This window comes from Gasterosteus aculeatus, chromosome 14, assembly GCF_964276395.1.
Source record: "Gasterosteus aculeatus chromosome 14, fGasAcu3.hap1.1, whole genome shotgun sequence".
Lineage (NCBI taxonomy): Eukaryota > Metazoa > Chordata > Actinopteri > Perciformes > Gasterosteidae > Gasterosteus > Gasterosteus aculeatus.
The window spans coordinates 3,327,086-3,353,159 of NC_135702.1; the positions used below are offsets into that span (position 1 = coordinate 3,327,086).

Here is a 26,074-nt window from a genome sequence, read left to right on the forward strand (position 1 = left end):
AATGGACACAGCGGTGACTGAATGACCGATTGCAGGACACTTTAGTGGAGGCGATCGGTCAGAATGCTGCCAGAGCTCCGGCCCCTTCTCCCGCTTTCTTTGCATTCTCGTGGGAGGTTTGGTCGATGAAGAAGAAGAATTGGGGTGTAGATGTCAAATGCCCTGAACGTAGAATTGGAGACGGGGGTTGTAAACACTCCCTAACTTCCAATGACACCTCTCTGAGACAAGAGAGGGGCCCTTTTATTCTCTTCTTTATTTTCCTTCTTCTCCGAGGGAGGTTCCGCCGTGGCATCTGAATCCTCGGGGTAATCGCAGGGAGGGACACGGTAAACACCAACGCTCAAATGAGAAACCTGGCCGCGTGAATGCTACTTCGCTTCAGTTTTAGAGGCAGGTTTTATTCTAAATTTCAGACCCGAGTGCTCCCGAGTCCATTACTTTGCTCATCGCACGCCCTCCTCTTCGGTGGCGCGGCGTCCCCCTCTCCGCCCGCGGCCGAACCCCCTGACCTCCACACAGAGCAGCCCGTCCTGAGCCGGCGTTCCCTCATGTTCCCTCATGAGAAGCCAGCTCCAGATGCGCCATTCCTAATCTGCTCTTGATGGTTCTGTGACGCCCTCTGAGCTGAATATAAAAGGGCAGGTGTTAACACTCTGGCACGTAGCCAAGCACTGGAGAGACGCCACGAAGAAAAGGCTGAAGGAAGAAGAACCTCGGCCGACCCGTTAAATAATCTTAAACATGGTATTTTCCATTGCGTCAGCATGGGAATTTAAAAAAAAGCTTGTAAACAATTCAGACGTTGAACTCACACCTTGCAAACAAGGTTTTCTTTATACTTCTAATTGGCATCTTTGGAATAATGGTCTTTCTTAAACTCACATGTTTCTGATATTCAAGCATGTATTAAAAGTTACACTTGTGTTGGACAAAGTTTCTCATACATTTCTAATTAGCTAAGAGAAGAAAAACATACTAACGTAACGAGAACAATTGGTGGAATAGGAACACCGGGATCCCGGAATAGCTCTTCCTGCATGAATCTGCTTTCTTTTCCCATTGCCCTCTTTTGCATCATACCACTTTTATTCCCTAACATCCAAATGTTGCTGTCACAAAACTCCACCCGGCGGCGTTTGAAGGGTTGTCAGTCTCCGCCTCTCCTCCGCCTTTCGCCGTCCTGTCCGAAGCATCCTGTCCATTGAAGCAATCTTTCTCACGCGGTGCCAAGCCGCATTCCTGAGGGAGCGCAGCGCCGAGGCATGCGCCCTCTCCGCATGATGCCATCTGACGCCTGCCATGAACCAAAAGGAGGAATCACGCAAAAAGGGAGGAAGGGGGCAGGAAGGCAAAAAGAGAGGATGGAGTAAATGCATGATGGGGCTTTTTTATTTTTCTTTCTTATTTCCCTCCGTCTCTCGAGGTTCTTTTGCCCCCACTGCCGCGCTTCGGCCCGTCCCTCCGATTTGACGTCTGCTTCTCTTCGCCGGTTCTGAGAAACTCGGGGCAGAGTAACGGGACGGGGGGGGGGGGGTGTCTGCAAGACCAACCTGCCAAGTGATTTCTTTGCTTGTGGTAAACGTGTTTCAGATAGCCAGGTTTCTCTCTACGCAAAGTAAGAATGGCCTTTTTTTCTCAAACTCGCAAGACCCGACGGCCTCGAATGATCTTCCCCTGGCAGGAAGAAGCTGTCGCCTTTCCCCATGGAGGGGAATCTGCGTGGCAGATGTGCCGCGCACTCCAGCAAAATGGAGGAACCAGTTCATGTTGCACAGTGGAACAGCTGGAAGCAAACACCTCTTTTGTTGACGCTCTTTTTTTAACGTCCGTGAATACCAAAATATGATTGGTATTTCCCTACTTTCCATGTCTTAAACTCTCGTATTTCTTCATCTCCGAACCCATTTCGACGTCTGTTAGACCCATCGGCTGTGGGAGGAGAGGAGAGCGGAACAGGAGGGGTTTGAAGGGCAGTTCGACAAAGTCCCCCAGGATCACATGCTCTTGTCATTAAGCTTCTCATCCTGTGCTTTGCTGGAAAATCTCTACTTTGCACCTCTGACGGGCCTCTTCTAACAGCTATTCCTCTCAGATGCATCCTATCCTGCTAAAGCGCCAACTCCACAAACTGTTGGCGCAAATCTCACCTTCCCAATTCTTCCAATCTGTCTCAGCCGGTCTCCTAAAATAACAACCAATACACGGTATTTAATGTGCTCTATGGTGATGATGAACGATTTGCCTCTGTCGGTTCTGCCAGGCGACGTGTTCCCGGAGGACTTTTCCATCCTGGCCACGGTGAAGCCGAACAAGGGCAGCCAGTCCTTCCTGTTGTCCCTGTACAACGAGCAGGGCATCCAGCAGCTGGGCCTGGAGGTGGGCCGCTCTCCGGTGTTCCTGTACGAGGACCACACGGGCCGGCCCGGCCCCGAGGACTACCCCCTCTTCAGAGGAGTCAACCTGGCGGACGGAAAGTAGGTGCACCCGTCCGCACAGAGACACGCGCGCACGGTGCGGGATTTCGGAAACGCGTGACGGGGACGTGTTCGAATTTGAGGCGTCCGACACAAGAAAGGGACGTTAGTAGGGGTGGGAATCTCTTGGCACCTCACGATTCGATTCCGATTCAGAGGTCAACGATTCGATTCTAAACCGATTATCGATTCTAAACTGATAAAACGATTATCGATGCTGAGTTTGCTACTCAGAGGTTGCTAATCACTTCCTACTTTATTTCATAATTAAAGAAAATCAACAGATAAATTATCTTCTCTAATTTTTTATAAGAGAAAAAAAAATCTTTGTCACAAATATGATTTTCTATCAACAATGCAAGAACCAATGCAGCTTGCATTTCAACACAATATGAAGTAGCTTATGTAAAAATAAATATTAAACAGATTCATTTTTCTTTTAAATGAAGAAAAAAATGCTCTTCGTCTCAGACCGGTCCGTATTTGTAAAATACCGGAAAAAAGTCCAAATCTGTGAATATCTTGCCAACTTTCAATACGGATCGACTTTTTGGAAAATGGAAATAATGAGGTAATATATGCGCAGGTTCCTCCATAGTTCAATAAAGTTATTAGATATTCAGATTCAGACTGACGGACCGGTCTGCGAGCTGGACGCAGTGCTCTTAATGTGCCGGTAATGATGGTAAATGATGGTTGTAGCTGGTTTTCATCTACGGTCCACTACGATCACCGAAGGGGGGCGTTTGTTTTTCGACATGTTTTATCTTTTTATCCCCTTACATTAGTGCGGAAATGGGCTTCTATAGTTGTGTGGATGCATCACTCCAGCCAATCCAAAGACGGGGTTTGTAACCAATCAGGTGTAGAGACCATGGTGACTGGCTCCGCCCCCTCACTGTCAAAAAGAAAAACAGCGAGCGCGTAGAAAACACCTTCGAGCGCGAGCAGAGACTAACTTCGCGAGCGAGGAAGTTCACGCTCCTGCAAGCGAGCAAATATCTCGCGCGAGATTAATTCTGATTATTAACTTTTCTGAATCGAGACCGAATCGTTCTAGAGAGAATCGAGAGAAATCGACGTTAGCAGCGTGTCCCCGCGGGCAGCACGTAACCCACTAAGTGTGTGAATTGACTCCACTCTCCCTTGCAGATGGCATCGAGTGGCAATCAGTGTGCACAAGCAGACCATCACCCTCATTCTGGACTGTAAAAAGAAGGCCAGCCAGAAGCTGCTGCGAAGCCCTCACCCCATCATCGATACCAAGGGAATTGTAGTATTTGGAACCAGGATACTGGATGAAGAAGTCTTTGAGGTGGGCGTAATCTACATGTTTTATAATCATAAAATACTATGTTAAGACAATCTACGTAAATGGTATTTTTCTCTTTTGTTCTCTTTATAACTGAAATTCTTTTGCTGGTCAAACCTCTCATGTGGCTTCTATGCAGTTAAAACACGGTCCAACTCTAAAAGTTATGTTTCTGGTTTCATTGTTGCATTCTTTCTCTAAATTGGCTTGAACGTTTTCTTGTTTACAGAGGTTTTTGACGAGTGGCGACGGGTTTTTGTCATTAGAATGCAGAATTCTCTTCTTCCTGCCTTTTTTCTTTCCATGCGTGTAAACGCTTTGTGGCCGGAGATGAAGGACGGCCGTTAATTCTGACAAGAGACAGGAAGCTTTTTTGGGGTTTCTGTTACTTTGCTTTTTCCTCAGTGTGCAGAATGTGAGTTAGCTGGTACAGTTTCCTTAAACAAGCTTTTGTGTGGATATTTGTGGCCCCTCGCCGTGACCCCTGTCAGGAACATGCACGCACAAACACACTACGGCGCACAGCGAGCGCACAAGGCACAAGGAATAAGCGTTGTCTTTGTCCCGGCAGAGTTGTGCTTGTTTAAAGGGGGATTAGTCTGTGACGCCGAGGCCCTCAATAATAATTAGTAGCAGAGGTTGACTGATGTGACTGATGCTGAGCCAGCCGACCTTTAACCTTTACTGCTGCTCAGGGAGAGCAGACGAAAAGAACGAAATATGACGTCACTCCGTCCCCCACAATCCCCAAAAGTTGGTAAAAGATGAGTAACGAGTGAAGCAACACATGCTTTACATACAATTCTTTGGATATTGTTGCCCGGTATAAACACAGCAGGCTAATGTGCACTAGTAAATTCCTTAATCTACCAACCGGATGACTGCATTTATTCTGCACAAATGTAATGTACAGCTGAAATCTCATCATTGCCCGCTGGTCTTTAGATTGAAGTGATGTGGGGGGGCAATTCAACCAGCTATCAGGGTCCACTGGTTACCGTGGGAAGCCAGATAGTGTGTGTGTGTGTGTGTGTGTGTGTGTGTGTGAGATGTTTGAAGCCCTCCCGCCGTGCGTCCGCCAGTTGGGAGACAGGACAGGCTCCAGTGCGTGCAGAAAATGGAAAATATGCCACATATTTTCCAAATTACGCTCAGGCCGCGCTCCTTTCCTCCTCTGACTCCCTTCTCCCCTCTGTAGTTTAGTCTGATCCCGTGTTGACTTTCGCCGGAGTCAGTTACCATCAAGAGCACGGAGAGCGACACAAAGAAAATAAAAAAGCCCCAAAAGATTTCCACGCGTCCTCAGGACGAATGCATAGAAAGAATTTCCCTATAGAAAAAGAGAAAATCTATGTTTTTTTTTTATTAAAAAAATAAATCATAAAATCAAAACGTATTTATATAAAAAGGCGTAAGGGAGTGAATGCAATGTTTAAGTTTACACTGATTAGTGTAGTAGCCTGGCGCTTTGCTTTTACGACTGTATGCAGAGGTGGTTTGTGGTTTGGTTCCTGACATGGTGATGGTGGCCACAGAGAAAGCGCCTACTCTCTGCAAGTACCACAGTGTTATTTAGAAGAAGCAAGAGCTCTGTGGCGAGTGCGAGTGAAGGCATGGCCTTTGGCCTGCATAAAGGGACGCTCATCCGTTGCCAATGAGACAGTGATTACTGCTCGGTTATCATTCATGAAGGACCAAGACTCTTCAACAGACCAGCTAATGACTTTTAGTGACTTAGTTGTCTTCCTTCTGGACTGTGGGGGTCATGGATGTTGAAGGCACGCATGATCTAGTCTCTCTAGACACCGGAGAGCCGGGTCAGAGGAGCCCAGATCCGGAGAACAAGATGTTCGGGATGGAGAGGAGTGGGGAGCGGCGGCTTCGGCCCGGCGCAGCCAAAAAACCCTTTTGAGTCACACTCTGGAAAGAATGAGGAGCTCTCTTCCCGCTGATGTCAGTGTTGGAACGCCGACCGTGCACCGCATGACCTCATCCAGAGGTTTCCTTGGTATCCGCTGATAGGCTGTCCCAGACCGCCGGTCTGAACGAGAGGGAGGGGGGTGATGTGGTGCATGTGGTGATCGGTCGGTGGAGATGGGAGGGGGGGAGGGGGTCGGAAAAGCGGGATGTGCTTCAGAAGCGGAGGGTTTAGGTAAAGAAATGATGGAATAAAGGATCAAAGATGGACAGAGTGGGGGGGGGGAGATAAAGGCAGTGCGATAAGAGTTGGCGGTTGGCGGGCGGCTGACGCGGTGCAACCAGAGCCAGGGAAAAGTAGTAGGGAGGCGCTCTGGCTGCTTGTCGAGAGCTTTGATATTTGTACACATCCCGTGTCCTCATCTTTACCCCTTGACTTGTGTTCAAGTTCCCTCCATCTAACTCATCGGCCGTTATTTACAGCTCATGTGTCACTTTGAAGCCTCGATGTATAGAGGCTGTTCTAAATTAACATTTTTTATACTGTAGATTTGACATGGCTTCCTTTACAGCAGATGTTAAGCCTCTTCTTGGCCCGCTGTCCGGGATAGTAGTAAAATTGGTCTGAATGATGTTTCTGGTCCGTGACAAGGCTCCTGTTATTCATGGTGTGTTACGTGCAAATGGCTCTAGCAAAGCTTCTCTAGAAACTTTAAAGTTGACTCTTTTTTTTTTAGGATCCCTCGTATCTCCCTGTCCACAGTCCGAGCCACATATTGGCTCTTGACAGTATTGTCGAACACTTTTTTGCACAAACATATTTCTTTTTGTCCAGGGCCGAGAGTCCAGCCTGGGATAAATTAGCCCATTTTCCCACTTGGGGTTAAAGAGCCCAGATTTATGATATTTACACAGCTCTTCTCTTTGCTCTATTGTCCTTTGTTACTAGAATTTCAAACCACTTTGTCCACAGCCAGTTCTGTAATGTGAAATCCCTTCACGCGTTTGTATGCGTTGTCTTGTCCACGGTTAAAGTCCAGCGTCACCGTCAGAACACGCGCTTCTGTCCCAGGAATGGGGCGCAGACTTCAGTAGCATCCCGGGGGGAAGATGAAGTTTCCACCATGGTAATTAAGAAAATTTCCCTAACTCATGTCAGATGTTTGTCTTTCGCCCCCGTTATTCCCTCTGTTATTCCTCCGCTGTGTCGGCGAGCCCCCCCGGAGTGTCGCCTCAGCACTTCTCTCGTGTAGACTTTCAGCCAAACGCTCAGGATCTACGTCTGCTAGGCGAGGTGAGCCCGCTCCGGTTTCCCGCCGCCCCGAACGAGCAGGAAATGTGAATGTGGTATGGAATTAAAATCTTATACCGAGGGGAGGCCGGGGGCCGTGACGAAGAGGCCCAGATGGGATCCAGGAGAGCAGGACGGGGGCGAGGAGGTGAGGGACTGGAGGTGCTGTGCGGTGGATAAGTGGGGTGGCAGACGGGCCTGTTGCTCTTGGCAGCTGCTCCGACTGTACAGATTGAGCTGCAGCCTGGAGGGGAAAGGGTTTGTGGGTAAAAAAAACAACAACAACCTTTATGTCTGCTAAAGGTTTGGTTCTGGAGATTTATTGGAGTGAAAGTTCTCTGGAGGCATATGTGCCTTTTTAAACCAGCTTTTTTCTGCATGTACCGGAATGCATCATACGTGTGCATGTGTGTGTGTGTGTCCATGCTGATTAATGGCCTCTGCGCGGCGGGCTAACCCCCTGCGACGCCTTGTTTGGCTGCGGTGGTGGGATCGGAGCTCGCCCAGGCGCTGGGGCTGTGTGTGTCGGTGCGGGCTGGCAGAGGGGCCGGGGCCTGGCTCGCCGCTCGGCGGTGACTGTGTAAATATGTCGGGAAAGCAGCTCTCCCCCCCTTAAATGCAGCTCGGACCTCCCAGAGTCTTACACTGCTCCGCGCGCCCCCCTCCAGTCCGTGTTTTATTCGGTGACATTTAATCAAGAAAAACAACAACAACTAGACTCTTTCCTCCGGGAAGCTGTTGTGCCAAAGGCCATTGGAAAGTGTCCCAGGGGATTTGGAGAAATAATGAGCATTGATTAGTCTATTTGGGGGGCCTCACTAATCAAAACGAGTGTTCGTCGGGCTCCAAATGCCTCCTGCATACATTTTGTGTGTATACTGTAAGTAAGATATACATGGATGCTGTAACGCTTGTAGTTGCAATAACCGACCCCACTTCGGCCTGAAGTTGTTTTGGACACCGTGCCAGAGGGATCAGCATGACCTCGGTCCACCCTGCATGATTGTGGGTCAGGTTCAGATGGAGCACTCTCCTGCCACCACCTGGACGCATCCAGAACATCCAGTATGGGGGGGGGGGGATGTTGATGTGAGATTTGAGTAAATAAAATACAGAGAAAAAGAGAAGGTCGATGCTTCTAAGTGTTACTGATCGGCCTTTGTTCCGCTGCTGTAGTCCTGAAGACTGCAGGATCAGGATTTGGGTTGCCGGTTCAGCGTCCGCATGCAAGCGTCTTCAACAGTTCCTTGAGGACAAAGCATGCAAAGTGGGACTGACTGCTGCCCACAGCCACGGCCAATGGCCTTTTCCCCGCCGGAGAGAGGAGTCATATTTCAGCCGAGTCCCGGGAGATGCTGACGGCAGTAACCCTGTTATTGTCTGAAACTTACCGCCGTAAGCACCTCGGTGATGTGTCACGTGGTGCTGCGGCGGTGAAAAACGTCGCCGTTCCCTCTCGAGTGTGAAAGCTGATTGCACGGCTTCCACGCCTCCCCCCCCCCCGGGGGGGTTTTGTGTGCGATCGTATAATTCCAGGTTTCCTTCCCGCTGTTTGGAGTGCTCCGTTTGGGTGTTCCTATGTTGCCATGTGTCAACCGTGTGACATATATTTCGGTCTGTCGCTGTCTGGGTGAAGTAATCGCTGTTATCGAATTCAGAATCCCTGACTGAGCAAGTAGCGTTGTTGCGGTGCGATTTCCTGTCATCCAAACGAGTGACGAGTCGCCCGCATGTTCATGCAAATATGTCCTCCCCAAATGCGCTGCCGGGGCCGAGTTTACTGCTCACGTGCTGAAGGGGAGTTGATGAAGTTGGCATTAGCGTCCCACCGGAGTGCAGCACGTGGGGATGTTCACTGCTTGCCTGCATCTATTAAACAGCAGCTTATATAAAGTTGGGCCCCGTAATCTGTTGAGTGACGTGCGGTGAAGAGAGCAGCTGAGGTTGGAAGACGAGGAAATCAGAACCAGCTGAAGCGGGTCCAGATGTTGACACTGGTTTTACTGTGAAGGTGTAGGCCGGTCCACGGGAGGAGAGAGACGTCTCGGCTGATGTTATCAGGGATACCATGCATCGGTTTTGGGAGTTTATAGCAGAAAGTCGGCGTCATGACTGATACACGTCTGATTTTACATGGAAGCTGCATTGAGGGAAATGTAAAGTATTCAGTTTTCCACTAAGAAAGTTGGCTGCTCGGCATTTTTTTTTTCTTCTTTCTGCTAGAATTTCCTTCCAGGGGGATTTTTTGTTGTCTCTGATGTTTCTTTGCCCGTCCATCTGCGTTTTGTTCCGTGCGGCGCTCAGAGCCTGACTTCCCCTTTTTATAGCCCAAAACCCTCAGCAGAATAAAACTTCAGACGCCTGGAACCGTTGTTGCCGGACGGTCCAACGCCAGCGAGCACGTCTCAACTCAGGCCCTCCGCCAGTTCCCCAACCAAGCTTCTTCTCCTCGCTCTCATCCCGGCGCAATCACCGTCAAACCTCTCGCGGTCGGGATCTACCGTGACACTGATCCTTGAAGATGGAGAAAAGGAGTCGGGGGGGGGAAGGGGAATAGAAGGTGAACAGGGAAACGGCTGCGACGCCGCAGACTGACGGGCAGTTGTGTGTGTTTGTCGCCGGGCGCTTACGCCTTGAATTGAATGTGACCTCATTTCAAACACTGAATTCCCATCGTCCCCTTTGAGCGCAGCTGTTACAAACAGTCCTGCCAGGATAAGACCAATTAAAGGCTCCCAACACAGCCCCATTTTGTGCCGTTTGGACCAGCTCGTGGTTCTGGGAGGGTTTCGGGATCAGCTTTCTTGCATCCACCACAAACCCCACTGATAGGATGAGCCATCAAGAGGGTTTCGCAAGAGTTATTAAAAGACGAGAGACGGGGATTTTTTTTGTGCGTTGTGTTCGGGTGTTGCAGTGGGGGGGGGGGGGGGGGGGGCGATGCTCCTCGTTGAGCTGTCACTGGTTGGACCAGAAATGAAATCCATCCATGGGGAAATTCAGCTGGAAGGTTTTTTTTATTGAGGGGGATTTTTCAGAAAACACTGTTGCGTCCAAGATCGAAAATATATTTCTCTCAGCTAAGTTGACGTCTGATGGATGTTGAATGGCGTCACTGCATTTGATTAGGACACGTTTGGATCGATAAACTACGGCTAAGAAACACACACCCGGCTCCCCCTGCAGCCCGGGGATCCTTCTGAGCCTTTTCACGTTTCCCTCTCGTTCTCTCTCTCTCTCTCTTCCTTTTAAATCTCTCACTTCTGCCACCGTTCCACCCCGCTTCACCTCAACATGAGCGCAATATGCGCAAACCTCTCCGCGGCAAATGGTTGCAGGTCTGCTCACGTTCGCCGGTGGATCCATTCGCCTTACGGGATCAGCTCAACATGACCTAGTTTCAGGACCGCCTGTTCCGCATGTGATAATAATGCATGCAGATGTTCCCCCTCATCTCTCTTTGTTTGATTGGCCTCCATTCTAATGACTTCTTGCCTCTTGTGGTTTCCAGGGAGACATCCAGCAGCTAATGATTGTAGGAGACCACCGTGCCGCCTATGACTACTGTGAGCACTACAGCCCTGATTGTGAAGTGCCCGTGCCCGACCAGCCTCAGAACCAGGACCCCAACACGGATGAATACGTGAGTACAGAGACCCCGTCTTTTAAGCGCGGAGCTCACTGTGCAGTCGCACGCACACGAAGGGGGGGGGGCAGCGCGATGCCCATTACCAGGTCATTCTGGTGCGTTGCAGAAACATTGTAAAACACGCGCGAGGGCGTTCTCGTGGCCGACCTCACTCAGGGAAGTCCATTCCTCTTAATCTCTAATTGCCTTTAATGCTTAAATCAGATCTCGGGTGGATGCTGTGCTGAATAGAGCCTCTCGGCTAATGCAGGGGGAACCGCACTCTGCCAGAGTAAAGTGCTGAGTGGGAAGAGCCGGGGTCATCGGGCCCTGCAGTTAGTTGATAATGTTGAGGAGTCATGCCTGAGCCTGCTTCCCCTGCCCCATACCGGCACGCTGATTAAAGGTGTGTAGGAGAAGTCCTTCCTCTCTCCCCTTTCCCCCCCGAAGGCCTGTCGGTACGCCTGCTGCACAAAAACACGACCTGTTGTTTCGCTAAAGATGTGGGTCAGTCCCATTCGGGAAGCGGTGGAGGAGTCATTTGTCATTCCCCGGTAACAAGTTGAAACAGGGAGGTGCAGCGCGAGCTCTCGGGCGAGTGGAAAGCATTCCTGCGCGCCGCTGATCGATGGCCGGCCTGTCGCACATATATCACGCATTTTTTACCCCCTCAGTCACACTGAGTGTCGTGCTTTACCCCTTTAGAACACAGAGGAGGACAGCTACTATTATGAATACCCTTACTATGAGGACGTGGACGCCAAGGTTTTGGATTCAACATCTGTTGCCGAGACCGCCACAGAAGAACCCAAGGTAGTCCACATGTATACATATATATATACATATAATATGCGTCGTGTAGCTGTACAATTACAGGCACGCCAACGCAAGAAAGGTAAACCGTGTTGTCCACGCCTTACAGGTGACTGATGCAGACAGCGCCGATACCACATGGGAGGAGGTTGTGAGGGGCTCCGGCGCCATCGGCGGCAAAGTGTTAACCAGCTCATCCGGCTCGTCCTCCGGCTCGTCCTCCGGCTCGTCCTCCAGCTCCTCATCCAGCAGCTCATCCAGCAGCTCCTCCAGCAGCTCCTCCAGCAGCTCCTCCAGCAGCTCCTCGGGCACCGGCGGCGGAGACGCCTACGGAGAGGAGACCGGCCCCGACGACAGCTACGGCTACTACGACAACTTCTACGACGAGACCACGCCGTCGCCCAAAAGCGACGACTCCCGCCACATCACCATCAGCGGCTCCGCGGGCGAGGTGGACCTGGGCCTGGGGGCCGGCGGGAAGATTGATCTGGGCACAGGGATCGAACTCCAGAGAACGGTCACCACCGGCGGAGGAGGATCTTCCATGACCGTCACCACCAACTTGACATCGGTACGTTGACGTTGACACGCCTGTTCTTTACTTTGTTGCAGACTGTGTGCGAGTCCTGCCCGTGACCACGTGAGCAGGGCCTCCTTCGGGCCCGTCCTCATGTTGACTGAAACCTCATTATTGGGTTATTATAGGGAGGTTCCTACGACTACGGCGAAGGGTACGATTATGACTTGGAGGACAAATACAACGCTGGTGCGGGCGGCGGCAGCAGCAGCACGGTCCACATCGGAGGCGGAGGAGGCAGCAGTTCGGTCAGCGTCAGCGGGGGCGGAGGCGGCGGCAGCAGCAGCAGCACGATCCACCTCGGAGGCGGCGGCGGCAGCAGCAGCAGCAGTACGATCCACCTCGGAGGCGGAGGAGGCAGCAGCAGTTCCGTTCATGTCAGCGGTGGCGGAGGAGGAGGCAGCAGCAGCAGCAGCAGCAGCACAGTCCACCTCGGAGGTGGAGGCAGCAGCAGCAGTTCCACCATCACCATCGGGGGCGGCTCTGCCGGAGGGGGCTCTGCGTCAGCAGGAGGTGGTTCCGTCTCCGGAGGCGGAGCGGCCAGCGCCGGCGCCGGAGCCGGAGCGGCGGGCTCCGTCGCCACCGGACAGGGCCAGGGCGTGGAGGGCGACGGCGACTACTCGGACCTGGAAGACGGGTTCAAGGAGGAGGACCTCACCGACTACAGCGACCTCGACCTCTACGACTCCTATGGAGATTACGGCGACAAAGACGTCAAAGTCCTGCCTGCCGAGACCGATCAGCGCTATGAACAGGTGAAGTAGTGGTGGCAGCACACAGCGGCAGAGAAGCCGAGGGTGTCATGACGACGGCGATGGCTGATTCCGTCTCTGCTCTGGGTGCGCAGGTCAACGGAGCTCGTGGCGAGAAGGGACAGAAGGGAGAGCCTGCTGTTATTGAGCCTGTGAGTATCACTCACTTCCACAGCGTACTCCAGCAACAGATGTAGGCGGCGCGCTCTGGTGTGCGCGCGCGTGTTTACATTTGCCGCTACATATGTATGATCCACATCCAAACACAATCGGCCTCTCACTCGCGAATGAGATGCCTCAGACATTCCAGGGGGGCCTTTTTCTCGCAGCATCCTTCTGGCGGGCCGGAACCTAACAGCCAAACATTTGGAGAGCGGACGTGCAGGCATTGTCAGTAATCTCTGAACACACTGTGGGAAGTGTGTAAACACAGGCCGAGTGGGAGGATGGGGAGGGATACAAAATGAACAAAAGGGGAGCAGGAACGCCCTTCCTAAAAAAAAAAAAATCCCTTTTTTAAAAGCAAAAGAGGGTGAATGCACCCAACCTTTATTCAGGCACTCCCACAGCGCTCACAGGTGAGGACGACTCCTTTGGGCCTGCTTGCTAAGGCACACGCGGGCGGAATTTACATCCCTCACACAGCTACAGCTGTTTCTCTTCAAACAAATGTCACTGAGCTCCACTAAGTATACATCGCTCCGTGACTGATAGTCTGCATGTTTATGTGTGTGTGTGAGTGTGTGTGTGTGTGTGTGTGTGTTACTAGGACGGCCGCTTGTGTAAGTTTGAGGGAATTTGTGCACACGTCACCGCCCAGTGTGACTCGTCTTCTTGTAAACCACTAAAGTACCAGTAACACACACACACACACACGCGCGCACACGCACACACTCACTCTCCCCCGCGTCTAGCAGCTCTTCCCGTTTTCCGGGGAATCAATCGCAGTGATTTTACGGTGAAAAACGTCGAGAGAGTTCATCTCAGCATTTGATGGCAAACACCACAGGCTCCAAATGAGTTATGATAGTGCGTGTTAGTCTGTGTTTTTGACTTTTTGAATGTTACCACAAGAGCAACAAACACAACGGGCCCAAACAGCTGCAACAATGCGTGTGTGAGTCGTTTTTAGCTGTGGGAATAAACGGTTAGAAATAACTTGAAAGGCTTTGTTATAGAAATACACCCAAGCATAGAGGCACGTTGAAACTGGATTCCCGTCGCATGCATGAGAACATATTTGATCAGACAGTTTAAATTAATAAAGGATTCGCCTGTCTGGCTCTGCAGACACTCACACTGCTTCTCTCCATAAATGAATTGCAAGCACAGCTGAAATGACAGACGGGAATGCACATTAAGTCAGCAGGGACTTCAGGAGTGAAACTTGATAGGCAGGTGTGTCGGGACACGCACTCGTGTACGCTCACCCCCCTTCAGGCCGCTGATATTTGTGGCCGTGGGAGTCTTGTGGTGACGGAGGATATTTGTGCTTGTGTGTTTCAGGGGATGTTGGTGGAGGGTCCGCCTGGGCCTGAAGGGCCAACAGTAAGTCTTTTCCTTCCGCACCTCCTCCCTTGTGTGTGTCTTTTTCTAATGTGTTTTTCTTCTTCTGCGTAATCACTGTTCTATATATAAAAGCCAACTATGGTCGGTGGCAGCCAGTCTTTGTGTGCGTGGAATTGGAAAATTCAATGTTCATTGCTTTGCTTTAAAAAAAAAAAAAAAACGCTTTCCCCCAAAGAGATAAGGACTTTCCCAGATGTTCAAGAAGTCAATTATTTCTCTAGGACGAATGTTTCAGACACCGTTGCTCTTGACGCCCTGCGGATGGAGTCCCACAGAGACCAGCCATCCAAGCTTTACACTATAGACACATAAAAAGCGCCTCGCTCTGCATTTAAACTCATCAAGCCGCCCCGTGTTGCCTCATGCATTCCTTTCCCCCCCGTGTGTGGCCGCTTTGCCAGATAAAGGCGAGTCTCTTTGTGATGCATAATGTATGATATGTATCATAAACGTTTTTTTTGCCGACCGTAGGGTCTCCCCGGACCCCCAGGTTCTTCCGGCCCACCAGGCAGTCCAGGAGATTCTGGAGAGAGGGTGTGTTTAAAAATGATTCGTATCACTCAGAGTTTCTAATTTCTTTAGAAAACAGAAACTGACCTCATTTCTGTCCCTGTGTGTGTGTGTGTGTGTGTGTGTGTGTGTGTGTGTGTTGTTTTCCACGGAAGGGTCTCCCGGGTCGCTCTGGTCTTCCCGGTGCTGACGGAATGCCAGGAAGCCCTGGAACTGTGCTGATGCTACCTGTAAGTGAATTACGTCTGTCTGAAATAGGAGATCAAATGAAGCAGGAGTGTGTGTGTGTGTGTGTGTGTCTGTGTGTTATCTCAAACACTCACATGTGGTTTACAGCGTAGCGGAGCGAAGGGGGTTTCCTTTGAAACCACTTTCGATACGGGGGGGCCGTCTCTCGCAAATATCTAGTACTGTGAATCGGTGCTTTAGCGGCCCCCCGTGGTACGTTCAGCATCGCGGCGCCCTTCTCCGTCACTTCCAGCGCCGTTGTTTTGACACGTGGAATCTGAACATTTAACAGCTTTCCCTCCCGACGTAGTTTTAACTAAAGCCCCGTGGCTTCGCCAACATTTTAGATGTCCCAGCAGTGGAAATGCGACTTGATCCCCGAGCTCCTGGGCTAATGGGAAACACGCATTGTTGTTCGACATGACAGGGTTGAAGTGCGTTCACCAACACTGTGTGTTGGCTCAAAACGATCCAGAGACTAGTGATGCATCTGCTCTTTATTTTACTGTGCCCCGTGTGTATCATGCAGCTCCCACAGCTTTGCTTTTCTCGCTGGCATTCGCTTCTCGACAATTGAATGTAAGCGGAACATTTTGTTCAAGGTTCGATGATGCAGAGGAATGTGGGAGAAGAAATGCTTATTAGAGAGAGAGAGAGAGAGAGAGAGAGAGAGAGAGAGAGAGAGAAAGGGGATAAAAGGGAAGGAAGAATTAAAGACAGACCGAACGGCACAGAGAGGCAGGCAGGCACAAAAAAAACAAAAAAAAGCTGCATGTATTTCATTGTGACTAAGATTGTAAAGAGAAGGGCCAATATTTAATCAAACTCAGCAAATTGCGTCAGTAGAAGAAAATGTGAGATTGGCACGCAAAAAGTTCTGTATTTATCTGTTTTATTGTTGGTGAGCCGCAGCGGCTCTGACTCATCCCCGATGTTCATAATCGGCTGTTTATGTGTTTGCTGCGTGGCAGCAACATTCCTGCGACGGTGCATTCCGGCGCAGGGATCTTCAAGCTGTGCTGCATCTGCGAACCAGCCTGTGCAACGCGGGCCCAGAGAGGCCGAGGCGCTCGGCCCGATCAGACCTGCGTTGCGCCGCCGCCCTGTGGTGCAATGCCGGAGTATCACCAGCAGATGCCAGTAGAACTCACGGTGCGCCGTGTGATGGGGCCGGCCTGACAGCTGGAGGCGGACGCTTAGCTCAACGTCCGCTGCAGGGTTTTTAGGGTTCGGGAAGACATTTAAATAGACATCGTCCGGGAGTAGATTCAGATGAGACGTCCACGTCGCTGCAATGGTCGTTTCCCATCTTTCTCGGCTGTTGCGTTCGCCGGTGCAGCCCAGTGACACCAGCCTGTGATTCCCTCCACAGTTCAGATTCAGCGCTGGAGGCGACTCTGGTCAGAAGGGACCTGCTGTATCAGCGCAGGAGGCCCAGATGCAAGCCATCATGCAGCAGGCCAGGGTACCGCTTCACACGTCAACACGCCGCAGCAGTCAATACTGTGCTCATGTTTTTTTTTTTTTTTTTTTTGCTTCTTCATTTATTTGATTTATTTCCCTTTCTGCATGCGTATGTTTTCTGTTCTATCTTCATTGTGATATGCGTGCTCTTGTTTTGTCATCATTTATTTTCTTTATTTTATTGTTTTTATTTTATCTCCCCGCCATGGTCACAAGCGGGCATAATTCACACACAGCACACACGCAAATGCGAATGGATAAATCCATGTGACGTTTAATCAGATACGGTTACATGTACAGCCGCTCTCAATGTTATACACCCTTCAACACATGCGTATACATCATTTTTCATCCTTTTTACTTGATGCCGACTGTCCTCTTTCAGCTGGCCATGCGCGGCCCCACAGGGCCGATGGGTTTGACTGGACGATCCGGCCCTCTGGTATGCTTTTTACAACACACACACACACACACACACGCTGAAGATCTATGGAAATATGACGTAACAGTTATTACACAAACAGTGTGTAGCTGAGTTAAGAGTGTGTATTAGTTCATCGTGCTTTTCTTTCCTCTCAGGGTCCTCCCGGTGGATCGGGACTGAAGGGAGAGTCTGGAGAGGCAGGTCCTCAGGTACGAGATATGGGTGTAAAAAAAAAATCAACAGCTGTAATGATTTGCAACGTTTACTGTGCATGTATGACATTCCCAAGATGCATAAAACAAAGAAATGCTTCTGAGTTTAATCATGTGCTTTTGTTTCAGGGACCACGTGGACCTTTGGGCAGCTCGGGACCCCCCGGAAAGCCTGGCAGACGGGTACGTGTAACTTGAACTGACGCGTGTCTCAAATTTAAGGCACGTTCCGGTCCCTGGTGGTTCACTCACAGAGACCGTTTTGGCAGACATGTTGCGTGACTCTCGGCGTCTTCACAGGGTCGCTCCGGAGCCGACGGGGCCCGGGGCATGCCGGGGCAGTCTGGACCCAAGGTACCCCGCCCACCGCCTTCACAATGCAATTTTAAAGTGTCTCTTAGTACCGATCTGAAAAGTGGTGCGTTCGGGAGCCTGAACCGCGTTTTTCATTGTTCTGCAGGGGGACCGGGGGTTCGATGGACTCTCCGGACTTCCCGGTGAAAAAGGACACCGAGTGAGTGATGTCGTGTTATTACGTGTGTGCATTCGTTTCGATGCGTTCCCGCTGTTGAATCTAAATGTTTGTGGCTTTAGGGTGAATCGGGCCCGTCCGGACCTCCTGGCAGTCCCGGAGAGGATGGAGAAAGGGTAACAGAAAGACTCACAACTTCACGCCTCTGCTTTTCTCTATTCTCATTTCAAAGAGGCAGCTTGTGCGCTCTCGTGTCTGATGTTCTTCAGTCGTTGGTGGAATCCTGCAGGAAGTCTCATATTTTGCCCTTTTTACCCAAATCTCAGTTCGCCGGCTCTGGAATTTTCCACTTATTCTCATTTTTGTATAATCACCGGTACCTTTTATCGGCCTGTAATCACCCTCCTCATTACCCGACCCCCTCTTTCTGCGGTGCCTTCCCGTTGTCTCTCTCCCAGCGCACACATGCACACACCCCTCCGCTCTCCCCCTGTTGCAAACTCTTACCCCTCATCTCTCTCTTTCCCAGGGAGACGACGGGGAGATCGGACCCAGGGGACTTCCCGGTGAATCAGTGAGTGATCCCGTGTATTCCCATTCAAGGTTTTGAGTTTGAGGGAGCTGAGGGGGGGGCCTTCGCTTGACTCGTCATTTTATCCGCTGATGTTTCGTCATGTGCAAGAGGAGCTCTGCAGCTGGGAAACGCCGGCGGCTCACATCAAGCTTGTTAGGAAAAAAGCCTCCCACTCCATCTCAGGATATTCCCCCTGCAGGAGGAGACGGAAAGGGACGAGGAGGCAACAGAAAAGCCCTCGATAGCTGCTGCTGTTGCTCGCTTTGTCCACCAGGGTGTGCTGCGTCGGTTTGCATTCACCGGGTCTCGATAGGCAACGGTAGCTATTAGGGCGAAGCGCGGGAATATAAAGCGACGCTCGACAGGCAGAGCCGCGGGGAATTAATGGGTAGTGGAAAACAAACCTTTCCATCACTATCAGACTTTGTAGAACATCCTCAAGGACGTTTGGGGCGTCACGTCGTTTCCACAAGTATAATTTTGAAGCCCGAGTGTTTAATAATTCATCAAGCCTTTCACAGGTGTGAGATCCCTCCCAATCTCATTTCCCCCCTGTTTGCTTTTCCTCTGTAGGGGCCCCGTGGTTTGCTTGGACCAAAAGGACCTCAGGGACCTCCAGGACCCCCTGTAAGTCCCCTCGCCCTCCTCCCACCTTTCCATGGGCAATAGATTCACAGTTTAGAAGTTTTTTTTTTGCCATCTCATAAAAGAAAATCCCCTGCAAACAACACCAACAGGGAAATAACTCAATGTATTCCAGACAGCATACACAAACAGCAGCGCACGTTATTGAGTTAAACTTCAGCGCTTCAGACAAATGTCTACAGCTGAAATTGAATGTTAATACTGTTTCAAATGATTTAATTCAAGGCGGACATTGTGCATCAATCAAACAGCTTATTTTGCACCGTGCAGGAAGTAGATTTACCACATAAAATAAATAAATCATACCGTCGCAAAGCCAGCTAAAAGTATCACCAAAATACTAACCTTTGTAGTCTATTTCAGAAGCGCCGGACATTATTTGTGCTAAACGTTGTGTTCATCCCCACTGCTGTAGGGCGTAACCGGGATGGATGGCCACTCTGGACCCAAAGGAAACATAGTAAGTGAAGCTGGAATCGATTCAAAGGCCAATATGCTGGAATAAAAAAAAAACCCAAAACAAACACACGCAGTGGTGTTTTCACGACTTTTGGGAACATTGCAATGATTCAGATCATGAAAGCGTGTACTAACTCTAACCACACCTGCTCCCCTAACCTTATTTTATGTCTCGGGGACGTTAGAGCGTCCCCATTTTGTCCTGAAATAAAAGGCGAGTCCCCACAGTGTGTGAAGTGATTTATGTCCTCACCACATGGGTTAAGCACCACTCCTCCCCCTTACACGCACAAAAACACGCACAATTACGATCGCAGGATACTGAACCGATGATGAAGGATAGACCGGCTGCATTTAGGTCCACTCACCCCCCCGCCCCGTTCCACCGCCCCCCCCGGCCCTAATGACAGAATACCTGCCGGTCTGTTCCGTTGAAAATGTTCCAGCCAGGTAGAAAGGAAAGACCAGCCGCTTTGACTGGACCCGGGCCACGTAATGGATTGTGTTATGTGTGTTTGTGGTTCAGCATCTCCTGTCATTAGCAGAGCAGGTGTCAGACTGAAAGCAAGATATTGTTCTTTTTTCTGTTTGGGTATAAATGCATTTTGTGTTTAATGGACCTTATGGAGAAGCAAATCTGTCTTCCCTTTATGAAGCTGCTTTTAGTCAGCTAAATTATTTAAAATATTTATAATGAGATTTCTAAAATTACCTTTTGATTTTCTACAGGGACCTCAAGGAGAGCCGGGACCTCCCGGGCAGCAAGGCAACCCGGGTACCCAGGTCAGTGATGAACAGGTTGTCTGTCATTTGATTTTCTCTCATCCATCAAATAAATTGTTCTGAGCATTTTCTATTCTCTCCGCAGGGACTTGCAGGGCCCCAAGGAGCCATCGGGCCGCCAGGAGACAAGGTAAGACATCACAAGACCCCCCGTGCTACTATAACCATGTGACAGGTCGGTTCTGCAACCCCACAGGAAAAGCAAGAGCTGCCAGCTCGATGAAGCGTCAAATAAACGCAGACCAGAAATCTGTAAAATGGCAGGAAATTGTCTCCTTTATTTGCATGAGCTGAAAGCCGAGTTGCTCTTATCACACGTGCATCCACATCACAGCACACAAACAGTGCCTGCTGCAGACTTTAATCCTGATCAATGTTAATCAAATTTCAGCTTAATCACATTTGCCTGTTTACACGCAGGGTATCCAGCTCACGATTTGAATGACGTGAGATTGAATAATATAAATTAAGCACCAGAATGCTGCAGTATTTAGTGAAAGAAAACACAATGAAATGAGAAAGAGATGAAGAAGTGAGCGCAGTGTTAGCATGCCCACGTTAGCCCGGAGCTATTGGCATGATTCTTAAGACACCTCCAACCCCCGGATTGCTATGCGTTGTATCACTCAGTGACTTCCTAGCTGTCCTAACGTCCTGTCCTCTACCCAGGGTCCTACGGGGAAGCCGGGCTTGCCAGGAATGCCGGGAGCTGATGGTCCACCGGTGAGTTCACACGTGCCACAAACGAACTGCTCCCATCAAATCTCTAGTTTAAGGGGGAATTAGAGAGCGGACGCACTCTGCAAGGCCTCCTGGTCCTTTCAGCCTCTGTGGTTTAGGAATGGATGTTTTTATTTCATCCACGTGTTGCCTCCTCCATCCAGCGCAGTACCCTCAATGGTCCTTCCTTGCCCCTCACCTCTGTCCTCCCTGGCATCCATTTCCTTCTCCTTTGTCTCTCACATCACAAAGAAAGCACCGGGGCGCTTTGCAGAGCTCCTTTTCCATTTTTGCATCATCATCAGTCCGTGTAATGTTTTGTGAAGTCCTGGTTTTTGGAGCCCAGTAGTAGCCGGTAACGTCTGTATAACACCGGTGCTTTAGGGCAAAAAAAAATCCCAAATGAGATTAATGATTTAAAGCCTTTATTGCGATTTTTCACAATGATTCAGCCTCACATAGTTAACAACTCAATCCCTCAGTTATAGTGGGCGTTGTAGTATTTATAGACGTAATTAGCCTGAAATAAGATTCAATAATGTTTCTCTTAATTATTCACAGGGTCACCCCGGAAAGGAGGGACCTTCCGGAGAGAAAGGACACTTGGTAAGGTTTATCTCTCACTTTTGGAGATCGCATGAGTATTTTCTCTTAATTTATTCATGCTTTTCTATGTTCTTTTTCCCTCCCTTTGTCATAGTTCACACACATTTGCATAACACATTTTGCATACATCTAGATAACATTAGCACTGTGCCTGTTTCCTAATTGTGTGCTCGCCGTGTGTCTCCCCAGGGCCCCGCTGGCCCTCAAGGGCCCATTGGTTACCCTGGACCCCGAGGCGTGAAGGTGAGACGATCGTCCACCACTAATACATCCCCTCCGTAACTATTATGGGCTAATATTTGTTGTATTGTTAAAGTGTTATTATTTCCAAGGCTTTTCTAACAAATTGTCTTTGTAAATTTTGTTAAAAAGTTCAAATAAAAGCTTCATCATAGGGAACAGAATAGAATAGCCTCAGCTTTCCTCCCGTAAAACATGAGAACGATTCCAGTCGTGCATAGATTGAGATAGTCAAGTCATCTTCTCACATCTTTCATCTCTCTGCTCACGTGAGGCTTTTATTCGGTCTGATCCCGGCTCACGGCACACATCCCTTCCTTAGCTGCCGAGCGAAATCCATTCAAATAAAATGGTGGCGAGAGGGCGTGACTGATGGAATCCTTTAGGCTTCCACTGAGAGAGGGGATCACGCAAAGGGGTTTGACCGCTGGCTAAAAGCCCCCCAGTTTCATGGGGCGGGGGGGAGGGATTTTTGGTTTAGTTTCAATGAAGCCATTGCAGTGTGCACCCTCCACGACCCCCTGGTTCCGCCACCTTTGAAGAAAGGTTGAACCAAAGGACTGACAGTCAGCTGCATCACAGCTCACACCCCCGCCGGCCTGTAACGTCCGTCTGTTCTTGCGTCCCAGGGAGCGGACGGCGTGCGCGGTCTTAAAGGACACAAGGGCGAAAAGGTAAGAGGCCTCGGACTTATTTGCAGAGAAACTGTCAGTGTGTCTCATGCTAATGAAGATCTCAATGAAATCCTGTTTAACTGAAGCTGGTACGGAAGAGGGAAGAAAAATGATCAAGAGTTTCTATGGCAACAGGGGATCTTGCCAAGACTCTGCATCTGTGTGTCTGCGTGTGTGTGCTTGCCTTCTAGTGTGCGTTTGGATATTAATTCCATACAAATAGTCTCAACATCTGTATTATTCCGTTGGCTCTTCTTCACTGCATCCTCACCTCCTCGCCTCCTTTATTCTCTCGCCAGGGAGAAGATGGCTTCCCCGGCTTCAAGGGAGACATGGGTCTCAAGGGCGACAGGGTAAGGCTTCAGCAGCATGAGTCCATCACACCTCCCACGTTCGAAACGCATTTCAAAGGAGTCAAACTAATGAGACGAAGTGTTACGTCCGCTGTTGGGGGGGAGGAGGGGGGGGGCGCGACCTTTACCTGAAACCGAGCGAAATCACCAGCCACGTCCTGAGACGTCGGCCCCTCCTGGCCGGAGCCTGTGTGACCGCCGCGGTGGGGCATTTCTGGGCAACGAGCAAACATGAGGTGTTGCTCCTAAAGCCAGCTGCCAGCCCAGCTAATCCCTCTTCTCGGCCCTCTTGTCACTTTCCGGGTCGGCGACTTGAAGGGAGAAGTTTGGCAGGTTTTGCCCGGGAAACCGTTTCACTTCTGCAAACTGCACAGGGGGAATTACGATGTCAGGCAGTGGAGTTTTTTTTTTTTTTTTTTTACGGCGAGAAACATAACTCGCTGTAACCTGTACTTCAAACATCCCTCACCGCGCTGCCCGTAGCTGGATACAGAAAGGAAGGAGAAATCAATGGCACTCTAAACCCCCTTCAAACCCGAGAAGGGGCCCACGGGGGCCGCGGCCCCTCCTCCTCTGGAGACGTATCAGATCCGCAGAAGGCAAAAGGCTTTGAGGAGGCCCTCCGCGCCTGGAGGAGTCGCACATGGGGCGGAATCCAAATCACCTCGTTTTTTGAAGGAGAAAAAAAAAAAAAAAAAAAAAAGAGACAAGGAGTCTGTGCGAGTGCTTAATTCAAAGTGTTGTCTTTGATGAGCTTGCAAGTACGAGTCAAGTACGCTTTGCTTGACGGCGTTTTATGTGCGCCGGAGTCGGCCCTTTGAGCAGAAACCTCTCACACACCACTGCGTCTCCTGCTTGTCAGAGCGGGTTTGTACTCCGTCATTTAGCCGGCGTCCCGGGGAGGGAGTGGGTGGTGGTGGTGGGAGGGGAGGGAGCGCGCTGGCCGAGAAAAGCAATAATAGGGTCGCTTACTGCTCCGAGGGGCGGCCGGCTATGGGACAATAGCTTTACTTGATTGTTTCTGCAACTGGTGCTCCCGCAACGCTTTTTAAAGGGCGCCGCGAGTCACCCGGAGGGGGCGGAGTCGTTTGCTTTACAGGAGAAAGAGCTGCGGCACAAATGAAAATGTTCTGAAATGATAAAACCTGCACGTGTATCGAATGACTTCCCCCCGTTGTATGTTTCTATCACATTATATATTTATGATCGAATAATCAGGAACCACAGTTTAGGTTTCGGGGCGATAAACATCCAGAGGCGATATTGAACATAATGAACCTGCAGCAAACATCAGATGTTATTGCACATTGATAATTTGCGACTGGTGGCCAATAATTTAGCGAAGCGGAACTGCATTTTAATGATTTAAGTATTAAAATAAACAAAAAGAAAAGGGCGTTACTATGATTTGGCTTTGCTGCTGTTCATTTCATTCATTCTTCTGTAGTTTATGTTAAAGTACGTGCAAATAAGCGACAGCGTGTACGTCCCATGTGCTTTCCAGGGAGAGCTTGGACCTGCAGGACCCAGAGGAGAGGACGGTCCCGAGGGACCAAAGGGTCGCTCGGGGCTCCCGGGAGACGCCGGCCCTCTGGGAACAAGCGGTGAGAAGGTGAGGTAACAGTTAGTTAATGTCTCCAGTTTGAAAGTAAAGTCATTCTAAACACTCGGTGCTGTTGAACTGACCTCTGACATTATTGGTCTTCTCTAGAGGACGCGGCCTCTCACGGGTCTTTTACTTAAAGGCACAAACAAGAGACTTGAGTAGTTGTTTTAGAATTATATTATCTAATTTTGCTTTTCTCGTTGGCAGGGCAAACTCGGCGTGCCCGGGTTGCCAGGATACCCCGGGAGACAAGGCCCCAAGGTAACGGCGCACTTGCATCGCTCCGGAGTCATTATTGTCACAATCCTCACATTTGCACGGCGGTGTGCTTTGCTGAACTTCTGATGACTAATCCTTTGGCGTAGCCGCGGCCTGACGCGCACGCACGCTCGAAGCTCTCTGATCAGAGAGCCGGGGGGCTTTGAAAATGCCTTTTGGTGTCAGCTCTCAGCTCTTCACGTGACAAACAATGAAACGCCGCTTTTAATCTGCGGCTCACGTGTTGCGTTTAATGTCGCGGGGATATCCGAGGGAAATAAACGTGGGATGTTGTATGTAAGGTGCGTCCCTCAAGCGATTAATTACGCTCTCGCTCTCACACAGGGATCTCAAGGTTTCCAAGGTTTCCCAGGCGCCAATGGAGAGAAAGGAACTCGGGTAAGTCAGTGAGGCTTCTTATTATTCTCCTCATTCCTACACGGGCTGGATCAATACCACCGAGGGGGCTGCTGTTCAAGCTCTGCATTTATCAAAGTAGAGGAAGTTGCTTGCCTCTAAAATAAAGATTTTTCACCAAGGACAGAGAGACAATTACATTCCTTCTTCTTTACAACTTACACAACTCATTGGAAACCACCAAAAAGCGATGTTTATCGCTCTGCGGCAGCCGAGCCATGTTTCATTTCCTTTGTTTAAGGGACGGGCCATTAGCGAGAGTAATGGTTCGCCACCACGAGCGGAGCAAAGGCACACACAGCTTTTCGTCCTCACTAAATATTTGTGATGGTTTATGAAACTCTCGGACAGAAAGGGATCATTTTGTAGTTCCAGTGCACTCTTTTCTGAAACAAGATATAATTGCTTTTCTAATTAAAACCGTATGAAGCCATTGTAATACTAATTACAATTCTCACATCAGGCATTATTATTAATCTGATGTAAGTAAGAATACATGTGAATGTCCAAATGAATGCTACAAGATGACCTGCTTTGATCACTGTGTGCGTTTGTCCTCCGTGTCCACAGGGAACAGCGGGGAAGGCCGGCCCACGCGGACAGAGGGGACCGACGGTTAGTCTTACTCAGCAGACTCGCGCTCGTGTGCAGATGGCCAGCTTGGCACTTGAAGGGGGTGGAAGTTCCTCCTCGGCTTGCATGAGGGGGAACCCGCGTTGATCCCACGTCTTCCAACACCTTTGTCTTTTTCTGCAGGGCCCTCGAGGAGAGAGGGGACCGAGAGGACCGACGGGAAAAGCCGGACCAAAGGTGCCACAAATATTTCACCGCCCGCCGCTTTCTTGCGTGCTTTGCGGTGCGAGTTCACCACTTACTCCCTACGTTCTCTCTTTAGGGTACCTCAGGAAATGACGGCCCGCCAGGACCGCCCGGGGAGAGGGTATGTACCATCACGTGTCTGTCATTTAATGCGCATAATATGTCAAACGTAAATGGAATATTGACCAGGGAATCACTCGTTGTGGATTTCAGGGTCTGCCAGGGCCTCAGGGACCAACGGGTTTCCCTGGACCAAAGGGACCTCCTGTGAGTC

General features: G+C 50.0%; 1 protein-coding gene across 5 annotated transcripts in view; it reads left to right on the forward strand.

Annotated features, from left to right (window-relative positions):
• The window catches only part of col5a1 (procollagen, type V, alpha 1), a 55,447-nt gene that overhangs the window by 13,881 nt on the left and 15,492 nt on the right, over positions 1-26,074 (forward strand). For 3 of the 5 annotated variants that reach the window (XM_078088947.1, XM_078088950.1, XM_078088951.1), the window contains exons 3-36: positions 2,264-2,477; positions 3,630-3,792; positions 10,509-10,640; positions 11,331-11,438; positions 11,548-12,009; positions 12,144-12,770; positions 12,863-12,919; positions 14,274-14,315; positions 14,808-14,870; positions 15,002-15,076; positions 16,447-16,539; positions 16,924-16,980; positions 17,118-17,171; positions 17,304-17,357; positions 17,475-17,528; positions 17,635-17,688; positions 17,769-17,822; positions 18,176-18,220; positions 18,794-18,847; positions 19,281-19,325; positions 20,054-20,107; positions 20,193-20,237; positions 20,777-20,830; positions 21,389-21,433; positions 21,623-21,676; positions 22,303-22,347; positions 22,647-22,700; positions 24,205-24,312; positions 24,514-24,567; positions 24,910-24,963; positions 25,552-25,596; positions 25,738-25,791; positions 25,877-25,921; positions 26,014-26,067. In XM_078088947.1, coding sequence (XP_077945073.1) covers positions 2,264-2,477; positions 3,630-3,792; positions 10,509-10,640; positions 11,331-11,438; positions 11,548-12,009; positions 12,144-12,770; positions 12,863-12,919; positions 14,274-14,315; positions 14,808-14,870; positions 15,002-15,076; positions 16,447-16,539; positions 16,924-16,980; positions 17,118-17,171; positions 17,304-17,357; positions 17,475-17,528; positions 17,635-17,688; positions 17,769-17,822; positions 18,176-18,220; positions 18,794-18,847; positions 19,281-19,325; positions 20,054-20,107; positions 20,193-20,237; positions 20,777-20,830; positions 21,389-21,433; positions 21,623-21,676; positions 22,303-22,347; positions 22,647-22,700; positions 24,205-24,312; positions 24,514-24,567; positions 24,910-24,963; positions 25,552-25,596; positions 25,738-25,791; positions 25,877-25,921; positions 26,014-26,067 — 3,272 coding nt within the window. The remainder of the gene's footprint in view (positions 1-2,263; positions 2,478-3,629; positions 3,793-10,508; positions 10,641-11,330; positions 11,439-11,547; positions 12,010-12,143; positions 12,771-12,862; positions 12,920-14,273; positions 14,316-14,807; positions 14,871-15,001; positions 15,077-16,446; positions 16,540-16,923; positions 16,981-17,117; positions 17,172-17,303; positions 17,358-17,474; positions 17,529-17,634; positions 17,689-17,768; positions 17,823-18,175; positions 18,221-18,793; positions 18,848-19,280; positions 19,326-20,053; positions 20,108-20,192; positions 20,238-20,776; positions 20,831-21,388; positions 21,434-21,622; positions 21,677-22,302; positions 22,348-22,646; positions 22,701-24,204; positions 24,313-24,513; positions 24,568-24,909; positions 24,964-25,551; positions 25,597-25,737; positions 25,792-25,876; positions 25,922-26,013; positions 26,068-26,074) is intronic. The other 2 variants (XM_078088949.1, XM_078088948.1) reach the window with 2 other exon arrangements.